General features: G+C 35.0%; 1 protein-coding gene across 8 annotated transcripts in view; it reads left to right on the top strand.

The window, feature by feature from the left end:
* The window catches only part of TMEM232 (transmembrane protein 232), a 213,254-nt gene that overhangs the window by 96,685 nt on the left and 101,804 nt on the right, over window positions 1-14,765 (top strand). For all 8 annotated transcript variants that reach the window (XM_047866564.1, XM_047866579.1, XM_047866570.1 and 5 more), the window contains one exon: window positions 10,041-10,285. In XM_047866564.1, coding sequence (XP_047722520.1) covers window positions 10,041-10,285 — 245 coding nt within the window. The remainder of the gene's footprint in view (window positions 1-10,040; window positions 10,286-14,765) is intronic.

Genomic DNA, 14,765 nt, shown 5'->3' with positions numbered 1-14,765 from the left:
ATTCTATTGTGCCCAGTGACGATGCTCTTATTATTATATATTGTATTATTTCATCCTACCCCTTCATTTGTCTTGTGGTTACACCTTTTACTTGTTACCCAAGATGTGACAAAGTGAATACTTGTGGTATTGAAGTCTAATATAAAAAATTTAATATTTTCCTAGACCTTAAAACAGCCTTAAAATATTGTAACTACATTTATTTCTCTTTACTTACATAATCTTCCTGTTGAACATTTTAGTTGTGTGTGTGTGTGGGGGGGGTGTTTGTGTGTGTATATGTGTAGGTTTATAGATATCCATATATTATTAATATGTTTTACAATCAGTATTCTTTAGACTTACCCACATATTTACATGTTTCTTTTCTTACTCTCCCTTCTTAAATTTGTGGCCTTCTCAATGGGATTATTTTTATTTTGCTCAAAGAAAATCCTTTTGTATTTTAATAATATCTCTTGTTGGCTAATTCTGTCAATTTTTATTTACTTAAAAAGGTTTTTATTCAATTTAATTTTGAAGGATAGTTTTATTGGCCAAGAATTCTAGGTTGGTATTAGATATGACATAAAGTTAAGTGTCTAATCAATTGCTCTGTTTATTCTTCTCCCAGGCAGTGGTTTTCCTTGCATCAGTTTTATGACTTTGGTCATAAAGGTTTTTTTTTTTTCAGTTTATTATTAGCTGGTATTTTTCTAATGTCAGATTGCATATTAACATGTCTATAGTAGGTTTCAAGAATAATGTCTAAACTAACTCCTTTAAATTCCCCACAAGTAATTATGACCAAGTAACAATTATGACCAAGTGAAAATGACCAAAGTGATTAGCATCTGTGCAGTTCTCAGTTTTTCTCTCTGTAGTCACTGTGCTGTGTTCTCATGTTACTCCTGTGTGATCTTCTCTCCTAAATTCCACAACTGATATCCCTTCTCTTTATGCTTAATTTCTCTGAAGAAAATAATATTCATATTTATTTCAGATTTTAAAAGCTGCCTTCTTAAGGGAGTTAATCGTGATACTGTAAAATAAGTTAACTTCTCACATCTGAAGAAGTCAAAAGCAAACGATTTTAAAATAGTGCACACATAGGGTCTATAGGTGTAATGTATTACAACAAATAGTTTGAATTTATTAATATTGTGTGTTCTTGTCTGGAATAATCTCAATAGTTTCTATGTAACTTATCTTTGCAAGTGTGTTTAATTTTACAGTAGAAGATGAGCATGGTAAAATCAAGGTTTCCTTTTCTTTCTTTTTTGACATGCATTGAGAAGACATTCACAGTCATAAAACTACAAAAGTTATTTATGACTAAACATTTTTAGTTTTCCTTAATAGCTTACTAATTCCCCAATTCCATTGAACCACTTACATTATTAGCCTGTGACACCTTTTTTGGTAAAAAGTTCTATGGTATAAAATGGGCATAATCTTTCTTTTATATGTCATAAAAACTGTCAGTTTTTAGGTGCTCCCTCACTGCTCCATGTGGATAGAGAACACATAAAAAAAGCTATGAGGGCTTGTGTCTCAGATGCTTCTTTTTAAAAAAATTTTTAAGATGTTTATTTATTTTTGAGAGACAGAGACAGAGACATAGCACAAGCAGGGAGAGGGCAGAGAGAGAGAGAGAGGGAGACACAGAATCCGAAGCTGGCTCCAGGCTCGGAGCTGTCAGCACAGAGCCCAATGAGAGGCTTGAACCCACGAACAGTGAGATCATGACCTGAGCCCAAGTTGGATGCTTAACTGACTGAGTCACCCAGAGGCCCCTCAGATGCTTGTGTCTAAAATAAAATAGGTTTTCCACTTTTATTCAGTTAATGCAAATGACTATGTTTATAGCACAACCTTTGTTTATTCTTTCCTTCCTAACACCTTGCTGCCAGAACCTTTCCTCATGTAAGGTAATCATCATATTCCCTACACAGAGTGAAACATAGCCGTAATTATAAACTATCATACATTATAGTCAGAAGGATTTATTTCAGAAGGATTGAATATACCTCAATGTTTATGGAATTAAGTAGAAATTTTATCTTTTTATACTTTAAAAATAAATATGCAATTCATATGATAAACTATTGAAGTTAATGAATAAAATTTTGTACTTAATACCTCAATTTATCTGCATCACTGGTAAACCTTTTACTAACGATATTATATGTACTCTCATGTCTTACATGTTTTTTTTGACCATAATAGCATTCTATCATCTATAATTCTCATTCTATCTGTTTGTGAAATCTGATCCTTAATGGAGGTTAGAGGAGAGGTGAAATATTTAATAGCATATTTGAAATGAGAAATAATTCTAAATAGATCCCTAAACATGAGCCCTTCATCTGACAAATTCAATATAAACCCAAATGTTGCCTGAGTATTTGGGATAGAAATAAAATACCGTCATATACTCACAGTGGCATAATAAACAAATGTTAATTGATGTGCTTTGTTTGAAATACTTCCAGGGAGACTTGCAATGAGCAAGACTCTTCTGTAGAGGCAATTCGGCAACATATGTCGGCACATGTAGGAAAAGTCATCATGTATAAATGCTTTCTGCCATCTGGCATATGACCTAAAATATCAAAAAGAAATATGTACAGCTAAAATGAATATGTGACTTTATTCAGAGGACCTTTGACTCATCAGGTAACATACTTCATGGTTAACATTTTATGGTGAAATCTTTAAACTAAAATTCATTTTTTATTCTTAATGATATTCCCATACTCGTGATGCACTCTACAAAGCAGCAAACTAGAACTCCTAATAGAACTCCTCTCTCAGTACCTACCTCTCTCCTCCTCCACATATGGCTCTTCTTTTGACATAAATAGAAAGTCTGAGTGTGGAAAGGGAGATGTATTTTTGGAAGAGTACAGTCTCTTTAAATACTTATCAACAGAATTCTAATGTAACAGATACATTGTTTTAGGAGAACAAAAATATTTGTAGAACTTACAGTGAGCCAGGCACTGTGCTAAGTATCTTACATATATTAACTCGTCTACACCTCATAACTCTCCCACCACCGCTGTGATCCACCCAGATGGGAGTGTCTGAGTCTAAACGTGATTAAAATAAGTGGCTGATGGTGGATACATCTATGAGTGAACTTAATCCCAAGGCTCTGCTATTTCCACTCTGTTGTGTCCTCTTTCTCTAAAATTAAATATAAACAAGGCACTAACATTTATTGAAGAATTTTTTATATCAGACACTGTGCTAGAAAATGTATTCAATTTTTGTGTTTAACCTTTATAACAACACTGTAAAGGGGAGTATTATCACCTTCCCATTTTAGAAATAAGGAAAACTTCTCAGAGATGTTAAACAGTTTGTGCAAGATCACACAACTAGAAAACGGATATTCCCATATTAGTCCTTTTCTTAATCTACTACATCAGTCTTTCTCAGACTTTACCACATATAGGAGGAGGGCCTGACATTCTGTATTTATAATATGCTACCAGGTAATGACAGATAATGATGGTCCAAGGACTGCAATTTTAATAGTTCATAACTAGTGATAATAGTTACTCATGCTGTCTTCCCTTGTGAGATTTTATAACTCCTGTAGGAAATATCTTTTGTAACTACCAATGAGTCACTTCTATTTAAAATTTGAAATTTGAAGAAAAAAATTACCATTTTTTTCCTGCAAACAAGTTAAATATTTCCAGCTCTAGGATTACTTAAGGACAGGTGAAGATACAAAAGAGACAGACAGCAATAGACAGAGGTAGGATTTGCTGTAAACTCTTTTGCAATGGCTAACATCCTATTTCTTTCTCTTTTATTCTCTTATGTCAAGCAGAATATAAGCTAGCTTACTTTTTGATGTGTTTACTACATTTCCCTAATTATTGATAGAAAATGAAGAACTCTGGAGAGACTGGCTTGCTTATTTATTTGCTTATTTATTTATTTATTTTGCTACCACATCGCGATTCCTTAGAGAATTTCCCTTTTTGTTGATTTATCCATCTTCTTGAATGTTTTTTGTTGTTGTTTGTTTTGTTTTCTACCACCATTATACCCAATACAAAGACGAAATGGTGGACATCTGCCCCTACATGTAGCTAGAACATGTGTGTGAAAGAAATACTCTCCAAGAACATCACCTTTCCAATTTTAATACTAGATTAGTAAAATTAACATAGATATTCCAAAATTGCCATTTGGTTCTTAGTAAAAAAATTCATTTCAACAATACAATAAAGAAAATCCTGAATTTTAAAGCCTACATGGACATTGCTAAAAAGTAGGGACATTTGATAAAAATGTATGTAATGTATAAATAATGTTAACAGATGGAATTTGAGGTAATGTTTATTGGTAGGCTAAGTTGTAGTAAATTTGTGAGTTTGGAGTCTATTGTAAGGAATGGCCATTAATATTTTGTGTTAGTTTACTTCCAAGAAGTATAGATATGTATTTATGCATAGTTGGCATTTAAGTCTCTGGATTACAACATTAGAATAATGGCTTTAAGAGAAGGAAGACTCTTAAAAAGAGATAGCTATTGGGGCGCCTGGGTGGCTCAGTCGGTTGGGCATCCGACTTTGGCTCAGGTCATGATCTCGTGGTCCATGAGTTCGAGCCCCGCGTCGGGCTCTGTGCTGACAGCTGAGAGCCTGGAGCCTGTTTCAGATTCTGTGTCTCCCTCTCTCTCTGACCCTCCCCCATTCATGCTGTCTCTCCCTGTCTCAAAAATAAATAAACGTTAAAAAAAATTTTTTTTTTTAAATTAAAAAAAAAAAAGAGATAGCTATGGTAGTAGAACCATGATTCTATTTTACAGATTTGCTAATGTGAAAGTGACAATATAACAAAATTGTTTTCAGCCTGGCAGAAATTGTATCAAATCCTCTCTGGGGTAAAGTGCAAAGGCTGAAGCTTTAGTGCTGCGTCCTTGGGAATTCTTAAAAGAAACTGATACTTGAACTTCCCACTGCCTACTAAGTTAACCCTCACAAAACTCAGAGAGTAGTTACCATTAACTCCTTATCACAAATGAAAAACAACTCAGAACTAAACTAAACACAGAGGCCTAGAGAGGTAACATTTCCCAACGTTTACATTCTTTAACAAGTGGAAAAGTCCTGCTTGACTTCAGATCTAACTGCGAAGCCCATATTATTTCCTGGTACTTCCTCTGGGAAAACAAACAAAATCTTTTAAAGATAAGGCAAATATACATTTGACTGATATTTGAGGCTATATTTCCATTGGTTGAATGCCTTGAACGTCAATGGGGGAGAGAAGTTTACCTGGGCTTTCAATCAGTGAACCATATGAGAGATGTGGACATGCCTTCATTTTGCTTCATGAAGGAACAGACATCTGATCTACAGGTTATCTGGTCTGGGAGGGAAGAAAGCAAGGAGTAGCCAAATGAGACATGATAAAAATAGCATCAACATTCTGTACTGCAGGGTAATGTCATGTCTGGAAACAATGCGTTTTGCCAGAAATATACCAAAAACTATTTTTGTTCATTCGTTTACTCACACATTTATTCTTCCATCCCTCTCAGTAATGGAAGAGCTCATAGTAATATATTTATGCAATACTACATATTATTATTGATTTTGAAGTACCTTTTCTTATAAAAAGATTGAGCCAGGGAGGATAAGCAGAATAAAATGAATTGGTACTGACCACCTTGCCTGAGCCCACCCCAGCTGGAGGTTCTCCATGCACCTGGTATCCAGTGAGGCATGTAAGTCATCCAGGTGACGCAAGTAAGAGGGGAAAAGCTTTTGTAGCCAGGCTCAGATTGGGGCTGCTGCTTCTGGCTCCTACCCACGCAGATTTATTCACAGCAAGCAGCTGTTGTAATGCTTTCATGTAACTCCTCCCAGAATACCTTGGCTGCCCCAAATCTAGCTAATTCCGCCACCAGTATAAGTAGTGGTGCTCTGCAGGCAACAGCCAGTCTCTTCGTGATCTTATTCTCCTTTGTATATCTTGACTCTTATGAGATTCAAGTCAAGAAACACTTATGCAGTAGTGCTCCCTTATCAGCAGTTTTGCTCTCAGAGGTTTTAGTTACCCGTGGTCAGCCGTGGTCCGGAAGCAGACGATCCTCCTGACCCACCAAACATCAGAAGGTCAATAGTAAACTTAATGCTAAGTCACGACGCCTGCGCCATTCACCTCCCATCTCATCACATAGGCATTTTAACATATCATCACAGAAAGAAGGGTGAGTACAGGACAATAAGATGTTTTGAACACAAAAACCACATTCACTGACCTTTTATTACAGAATGTTGTTACAATTGTTCTATTTTATTGTTGTTAATCTCTTAATGTGCCTAATTTATAAAATAAACTTTATCATAGGTATGTATGCATAGGGAAAAACAGTATATATAGGGTTCAGTACTATCATGGTTTCAGGCATCCACTGAAGGTCTTGGAACGCATCTCTCATGGAGAAGGGGGGCATCCTCTGTACTTCTCCATTTTCTAAATCCAATCCAGATGGTGTGTAGACACCCACTGTGACAAGACAAAAAACAGGCCTTCGTTGAATCTGCCAATTCCATACCTTATTTTATTGGCACAGAAAATGTTGAGGATCTCAAAATTGAGCATATGAAGTATTTGACTAAATGATGAACCCCAGTATTAAGTCTGCCAGAGTGTCAAGTATAAGATGAAGGAAACAATATTCAAAATTAGTGAAGAGATGATTTTCTTAAATGTAGTTTAAAAAAAATTTTTTTTTAATGTTTATTTATTTTTGACAGAGAAAGAAAGACAGAGCATGAGCTGGGGAGGACAGAATCCAAAGCAGGCTTCAGGCTCTGAGCTGTCAGCACAGAGCCCGACGTGGGGCTGGAACTCACAGACCGTGAGATCATGACCTGAGCCGAAGTCGTACGCTCAACCGACTGAGCCACCCAGGCACCCCTCTTAAATGTAGTTTAAGAAGAATAGACATATTGGGGTGTCTGGCTAGTTCAGTTGGTTAAGCGCCAGATTCTTGCTTTCTGTTCAAGTCATGATCTCATGATTTGGTTCATAAGTTCCAGACAGTGTGGATCCTGCTTGGGGTTCTCTCTCTCGCTCCCCTTCTTTCTTCCCCTCGCCTGTGCTTGCTCTCTCTCTCTCTCTCTGAAAGTAAACATTTTTTATTTTTTAAATATAGACACCTAAAGCCCTACCTAAAAGATGAGAATAGATTTTATCTTATCTAAAGATAAAGGATGAGATGTGGAAAAGAGATTTCAGGTTTCATTTGATTCACTGAGGCCATAAAATAGGTAATACAAAAATCTCTGATTCTATTTATATGTACATTGGAAGGTACTTTCAGGTGTTAGTGTAATTCCTTAATACATTTCAGCTGTACTAATTTAAGGCCAATGTGCTCTAGATACAGTTTTACATTGTTAAGCTATCACTGTTCTCTCGAGAACTGAACACTTTGTTTTGAGGCTTTGGATTTGATGTTGCATTTGAGTTTTTACTACTGTAACTGACATGTACCAGGGCAGTGATGGATTGAGTCTACCCCAAATCCAAGCATAATGAGTAAAATTTGCTTATATATTTACTTACACCTCTTAGAATTCACCAGAAGTGCCAGATGCATTTACTCAAATGATTCCAAAAAGTAATTGACCTCAACTAATTTCAAAATGCTTTTTATTTCTGCATATGTTGAATACTTTTACAATTTAAAAAAGATGATGTTTTGAAGGTAAAATTGACAAGTCTTGAAATTAAAAATGTAAAGATGTGAAGGAACCAAAACTGTAAATCAAGTAGTTGGGAAGTGAAGATGGGAAACTTACATTAAATTCAGAAGAATTTTTGTACTCTTTCTGTAAATACTTTTAAATAAACTCTATGAAACAGAATAGCCTCATTTAGAACACTTCCTGTTATCAGTCAATATTTTTAGATAGTTAAAACTCAGCCTAAAGTGGGATGAGTTCTGGAAAGTAAATCTTTCGCAGCTGCTTCAAGGCACAGAAACCTTTTTTAAAATAGATACTCCTTAAAGTCTTTTGCTCACATGGTCACAGAGTAATGCTTACATGTTCCAATATCTAATATCCCCACGCTAGTCTTGATAACTAGAGACATTTCTTTTATCTTGAGAAACCTACCCTAGACACCATATTCAGCAGATGTCAAGGTATGGAGTATGTGACTGAACATTACATTTTGTTTGATACCTGAATGCTGTGAATCTATTTTTTTAATGAAGATAATTTATTGTCAAGTTGGCTTACATAAAACACCCAGTGCTGATCCCAACAAGTGCCCTCCTCAATTCCCATCACCCACTTTCCCTCTCCCCCAAGCCCCCTCCCCATCTATTTTGGATTATATATTGTGTTTGTGTACTTGTGCTTTTATTCATAATAACTTCTCATGTTATGGAATTGATTTGTATTGGACACAAACTATAAGTAAAAGGAAATAGCTCAAAAAATACGGCGTTGTAATTGCCTTTGAACAGGTGAACCTGTAGTCTTTGAGACCTTAATTTCCTCAAAGTCACAACAGCTATGAAGTGTCATAGTTTCATTTTTTGTTTCAAACTGAATGCTCTTGCTATGGTTTTGACCTAGTTAATAAGATAGCAACAACTGGGAATAGTATGAACATAATTGTTCGTTCAAACTGGATACTAAAAACATACATGTTTTTTGCATTTTACTCTTTCCCAGCCTCCAGAGCTTTTACAATAATCCCTATTTACTTACCTGCCTTTTGCTGTTTTCTTCATTGCTTTGACCCTTTAGTTTTTCAGTTTTATCATGAGATTGTTGTCATTTTTTCCCGTTATAATTTTGTCTGATTAATGGAATAGTCAGTCTTCAAACAGTAATTTGATTGAGCCAAGCTGATCTTGGAACCTTAGAGTTAAAGTTAGATGTTCATACGCAGAAAAATATTTTCTGTTCCTTAATTTCCTACCATAAGATCAATAGGCATATAAAGTGAATCCTGAATGACTGGTAATAAACTGCCTGAAGATGGATAATACTGAATAAAAAAATGTAAAAAACTTAATGAAAGGAGGCAGCATCCAATTTATTTGCAAGAAGGATTTCCTAACATGAACATATTGTGAACATTAAAAAAAATGTAACACATGAGATTTTGAAACCTGCATCTTCATTTATTATCACCAATTCTAACCAAGGAAAATATGCCTCTAGCCATTTCAAAAGAAGTTGTAATTAAAAATCAGTCATGGACAATATTGAACATAAATAGGAAATTTCAGCAAAAAGCTCTTTCCTAACTAAAAATTGATTAAATATTGTAGAATTTTTGTGCTAGATATTTTTAAAAAATATTATAACTTATTAAATTTAATTTAAATCTAAATCCTAGAACATCTTCAATGTGCAATAAATACAAAGATCTTTTTGTTTTTTACTTAACACAAATTTTGTTCAATAAACATTTTCTGTTAGCTTGAAAGAAAATTCACATTATGCACAGATGAAACTCTGTTTTAATAAAACATATACTTCAACTGCTTAATTTAAAAAAAAATGTTTATTTATTTTGAGAGGGGGATGGGGGCAGAGAAAGAGGGAGACAGAGAATCCCAAGTAGGTTCCATCCTGTCAGTGCAGAGCCTGATGTGGGGCTCAAACTCCCCAACCATAAGATCATGACCTGAGTTGAAACCCAGTTAGTTAACCATCTCAGCCACCGAGGCACCCCCGATTGCATAATTTCTTAATAAATATTATAAATAGGAAATTCTTGTATGGGAAATGTACAAGTTGAAAATATAATTATATCATCAAATTTTTGTAACTTCAAGACTGGTTTTGTTCATGCTTAATTGTTTATTTCACTAAAAACTGTTACAATTTTAAAAATCTTTTGGGAATCTGCTTTTATTCTTAAAAAGATTATTTTTATTTAATAGGAAGAATGTGACATTAGTCAAAGAAAAAAAACATACGTTCATCTTTTATACAAGATTTTTTCCTCTCATTTAATTCTATTTCAACAGATTGCTTTTTCTTTTCTTTCAACAGGCTGAGTTAAATGACCCAACTGATCCCTTCACTAATTATAGTGCAAAAGTCTCATCAAATGTAGGGGATGAAATTTTCTCTAAATATATAGGATGGAGAATTGCCACTGCTCTTTCCAAACTATTTTTCCCCTCCACCGATGCCTACGTTCTTCCTTTGAAAAAACCAGTGACAAAACAGGATCAAATGAAATACCTGAACAAAAAGGATTCCGTGAAGAGGAGAGTTGTACATGTTACTATAAGGTAAAGTGAAGCACTATTCAAAATAGTCCTGTTATTATACTGCATTTCAAAATCATACAAATTATATATAATCATGCACCACATTATTTAACTCCATTTCTCTTTTTTTCATTTCAACTCTGGGCTCCAACGACTTCTAGGTATTCTGTCATATGCAAGTACCCTCTTCTTAGAAACTATTTCCTCATGTTTAAAATAGATATTGTTATATAAGTCAATGTTTTAATACAGTGAAGCGTCCTTCCCAGTACTGACCTTCATTTGCCTATTTTACCCCTATCTCTCCCTGATTAATTGCTTGTGTATCCTTCCAAGGTCTCTAAAATATAAACAAAATAAATTATACTTTAGATTTTCTCTCCATTGTTACGTGAAAGCCTACTAAATATATTTGGCATCTTACATTTTTTATTTAACTTCATTTCTTAGAGATTCTTTTTCATTCCAGGAGACAGGGAATTTTCTCATTATTATTTTTTAAATAGGTTATGATGTTTTCCTTAGTATGGATGTCCTACAGTTTATTTTTAATCAGTTTCCTTTTGGCATCTGGGTTGTTTTAGACTGTCTGCCACTACAGACTACAATAGAATTGAAACTTCCACATATATCTTTTAATGCACATGAATAAATTCTTGGAAGTGTGATTTCTGAGTCAGAGGATATACGCCTTTGTGGTTTTGGTGGGTATCTTCTAATTGCCTTTCGGAAGAATTGTACTAACTTATATCGTCACTAGCAATATATGAGAGTACTTGTTTCTCTTCAGTCTTTCCAATGGAGGATTTGACAAACATTTGGATTTTGATAATCTGAAAAGTGAAATATGATTTCTAAATACAGTTTTCTTTTTTTTTTTGACATTTAAATTATATTCCATGTATGCAAGGCTGGTTCAACATTATTAGATTGTGTAATCCACAGCATCAATAAAGTAAAGATGATAAATTATATATTTAAGCAAGTGGAGCAGAACAGTTTAAGACTAAAGTAAGTAGGCGCGCCTGGGTGGCTTAGTCAGTTAAGCGTCTGACTTCGGCTCAGGTCATGATCTCACAGCTGGTGAGTTCGATCCCTGCATTGGGCTCTGTGCCTCTGGCTTGGAGCCCGGAGCCCGGAGCCCGGAGCCCGCTTTGGATTCTGTGTCTCCCTCTCTCTCTCTGCCCCTCCCCAGCTCATGCTTGGTCTCTCCCTCTCTCAAAAATAAACATTAAAAGAAATAATTAAGAAAAAGACTAAAGCAAGTATAAGAAACTAAATTAACAGAAAGTCAAAATGAAAATAGAATACTAGCATCAAAATATGGTTTGACAAAATCAAACACCAATTCAGGATAAAAACTGAGCAAACTACAAGTGTATGGGAACCACCACAACATGATAAAGAAGATAAATAAAAACCTACAGCTAGCAACAGACCTAATAAGAAACTTAAAGCTTTTTTTAAATTTACATAACTTTTATTTAATTTCTAAGTTCTTGTTTTTTATTATGTTAATTTAATTTTTTATTTAAATATAGTTTTCTTAAGGTGAGTGGTTTGAATAACTTCATATGTTAAGAGCCTTTTGTTTTTTCATTATGTGGGAATTAACTCTTTATTTCTTTTGGCCATTTTCCCCACTGAGTTTTTATCTTTGCACGAACTATTACCTATTAATTCATGTGTCCCTTTGTCTATGGTAAGAACTACAAATGTTTATTTTTCCCTACATATTTTATTTATCTTTAAATTTTGCTTGTAGCATTTTTTGCTATTATCATTTTTCTATGTAATTATATCTATTTAGGAAGGTTCTTTTCATTCTAAGATTGAAATGTTATCACATTGTTTTCTGGTACTTTTAAGGATCTATTTTGAACTTTTTTTTTTAAAGACTCTTAAATTTTTTTTTTAAAGTTTATTTATTTATTTATTTTGAGAGAGAGAGAGAGAGAGAGAGAGAGAGAGAGAGAGAGAGGAAAAGGGCCAGAGAGAAAGGGAGAGAAAGAATCCCAAGCAGGCTCCATGCTGTCAGCACAGAGTCTAATGCAGGGCTTGAACTCACGAACCATGAGATCTTGACCTGAGCTAAAATCAAGAGTTGGACGCTTAGCCAACTGAGCCATCCAGGCGCCTCTGTTTTGAACATTTTAATCATTGGTCCAGCTGAAAACTTTTGTGTGTGAGTTGTCAATCCATATGGCTACTGAGTTGTCCCAACAATATTTATTGAGTCCTCTATTTCCTTTCAGTATTTATTCTGATGTAAAATGTTATGCTTATTAAATAGTAAATTCTTATTATTTTCTTTTTCTATATTCTTTTTTTAAAAAAAATTTTTTTTTTCAACGTTTATTTATTTTTGGGACAGAGAGAGACAGAGCATGAACGGGGGAGGGGCAGAGAGAGAGGGAGACACAGAATCGGAAGCAGGCTCCAGGCTCTGAGCCATCAGCCCAGAGCCTGACGCGGGGCTCAAACTCACGGACCGCGAGATCGTGACCTGGCTGAAGTCGGACGCTTAACCGACTGCGCCACCCAGGCGCCCCTCTTTTTCTATATTCTAAAAGAACTTCAGTAATTTGGAATTATCTACTCTTTCAAGGTTTGGTAGAATTCCCTCTTTAATCTTCAGTATCTTATGCCTCTTCTAAGGGTAGATCTTTGTCAAATGTTTTGATTTTATATGTCCATTGACAAGGTTGATTCAGCCACAATGCATAGGTACAGCTAAACTCAGTTCTTACTATTTGAGATTCATGCCATAAAAGTATCTGAAGTATCAATCCTGAATTTCAGTCTCTTTAGATCTTTCTCTTTCTTCTTTAGTCAATTTTAGCAGATTGTGCTTCCTTTGAATACTATTTATTTTAACCCATTTTTCAGAATTTATTTGGCCACAGTTGACCGAAGATGTGTATTAAGATTCCTGTTGCTGTGGTTATTTTCTCCCTTAACCAATTCTCATTTTATGTATTTGTGTTTTGTCACTTTTATTCTTCTTAATTTAGTGTCATATTCTTTTTATATTATTTTTCTAGTGAACCAGTGTTTAGATTTTAACTCACATACTTTTGTTCTTATGCCTATGAATTTGTTACTTTCCTTTGATCTATTTTGTGGTTCATTTTCTAATTTCTTAAATAAGGTGCTAAGTCGTGTGGGAAATTTTCTTCCTCAGCCTGTGTAAATCATTATTTGTGTTCCAAATTCTGAGACTGTTGCTGCCCAAAGGCAGGAGGTATGATAATTTGGTGGAATAAGGTCAGTAGATAGGCTTACTTTTTTGTATGCAAAAAGTCCACAGGAAAATAAACAAATGTTTAGGAAGAGTTTTGACCTAGCTTTGAGCATTTTTTGAAGAATTCTAAAATTAGTAAGGAAGATAGGTACATTTTTTTTTTTTTACATATTTATTCATCTTTGAGAGAGAGAGGTGGGGTCGGGGGAGAGGAGCAGAGAGAGAGGGAGACATAGAATCTGAAGCAGGCTCCAGTCTCTGAGCTGTCAGCACAGAGCCTGATGTAGGACCCAAACTCACTGGCTGCGAGATCATGACCTGAGCCCAAGTTGGACGCTTAACCGACTGAGCCACCCAGGCGCCCCGGTACATTTGAATTTAAGGATTACACTACCTGGATGTTAGTAATTCAGAAGAAGTAAATATGATAAAAACATTCCTCAGCAAATATTTTAAATATTTGTAAGGTTGCAATATGTCAAAGTACAATGAAAATGCCAGCTTTAAATATCAAGGGCATTGAATTTACTTTAGAATCTACAACTGTATTCTGTATATTCTCAAGGACCAAAGGCATGGAAGAAAAAGATCAATCTGGGACCACAGAGAGGACATTGAACAAATGTACTTTGGTTTCTCATTATGGTCAGTTAAAGGAAAAGAGAAAGAAAACTAGAAAGATAGAAGAAACTGGATTTTGATAAGAGGAGATGAAGGAAATAGCAGGGGAAAGTCACTAGATGGTTAAAAGACAGATGGAGATGAATGGTTCCTGTTGGGATACAGAAAAGAAAAACTGGTAGAGGAGAGGAGACACAATGGCAATACTTAAAATAGTAGAAAAGAGAAATAAATGTATGAGCGAAAGGAAAGATTAAAGAGAACAACTGAGAAGCCATACAATACTAGTGAAAGGTACAAATGGAGAGATGTACACGAGGGTTGGGGACAGGGGAAGAGAATATGCACAGTCAGAGGGAAGTGAGACAAAAGAGTACTGGGGTGGGGTTATGACTCAAAAAGTCCTGTAGGTTTTGAAGGATTAGTAAATTAAACTTCTCATCAGCGCCTCTAGTTCATTACACAAATGACATTCATCATTGATCTTTCAAAAAAATGTTATCTCCTTATCCATTTTTCACAGCTCATTACAGGCTCTAGCAATTCAGCTTACAGTGTCTCTGGCCTGAATGAGAGAATCCAGCAGCCCAAGCATCCCTCTGGCAGGAGAACCTCATGTGGCCCAGCTTTCACATC

Source organism: Prionailurus viverrinus, chromosome A1, assembly GCF_022837055.1.
Source record: "Prionailurus viverrinus isolate Anna chromosome A1, UM_Priviv_1.0, whole genome shotgun sequence".
Lineage (NCBI taxonomy): Eukaryota > Metazoa > Chordata > Mammalia > Carnivora > Felidae > Prionailurus > Prionailurus viverrinus.
Note: the sequence above shows the minus strand (reverse complement) of the source record. Positions and strands in the feature narration are given on the sequence as shown.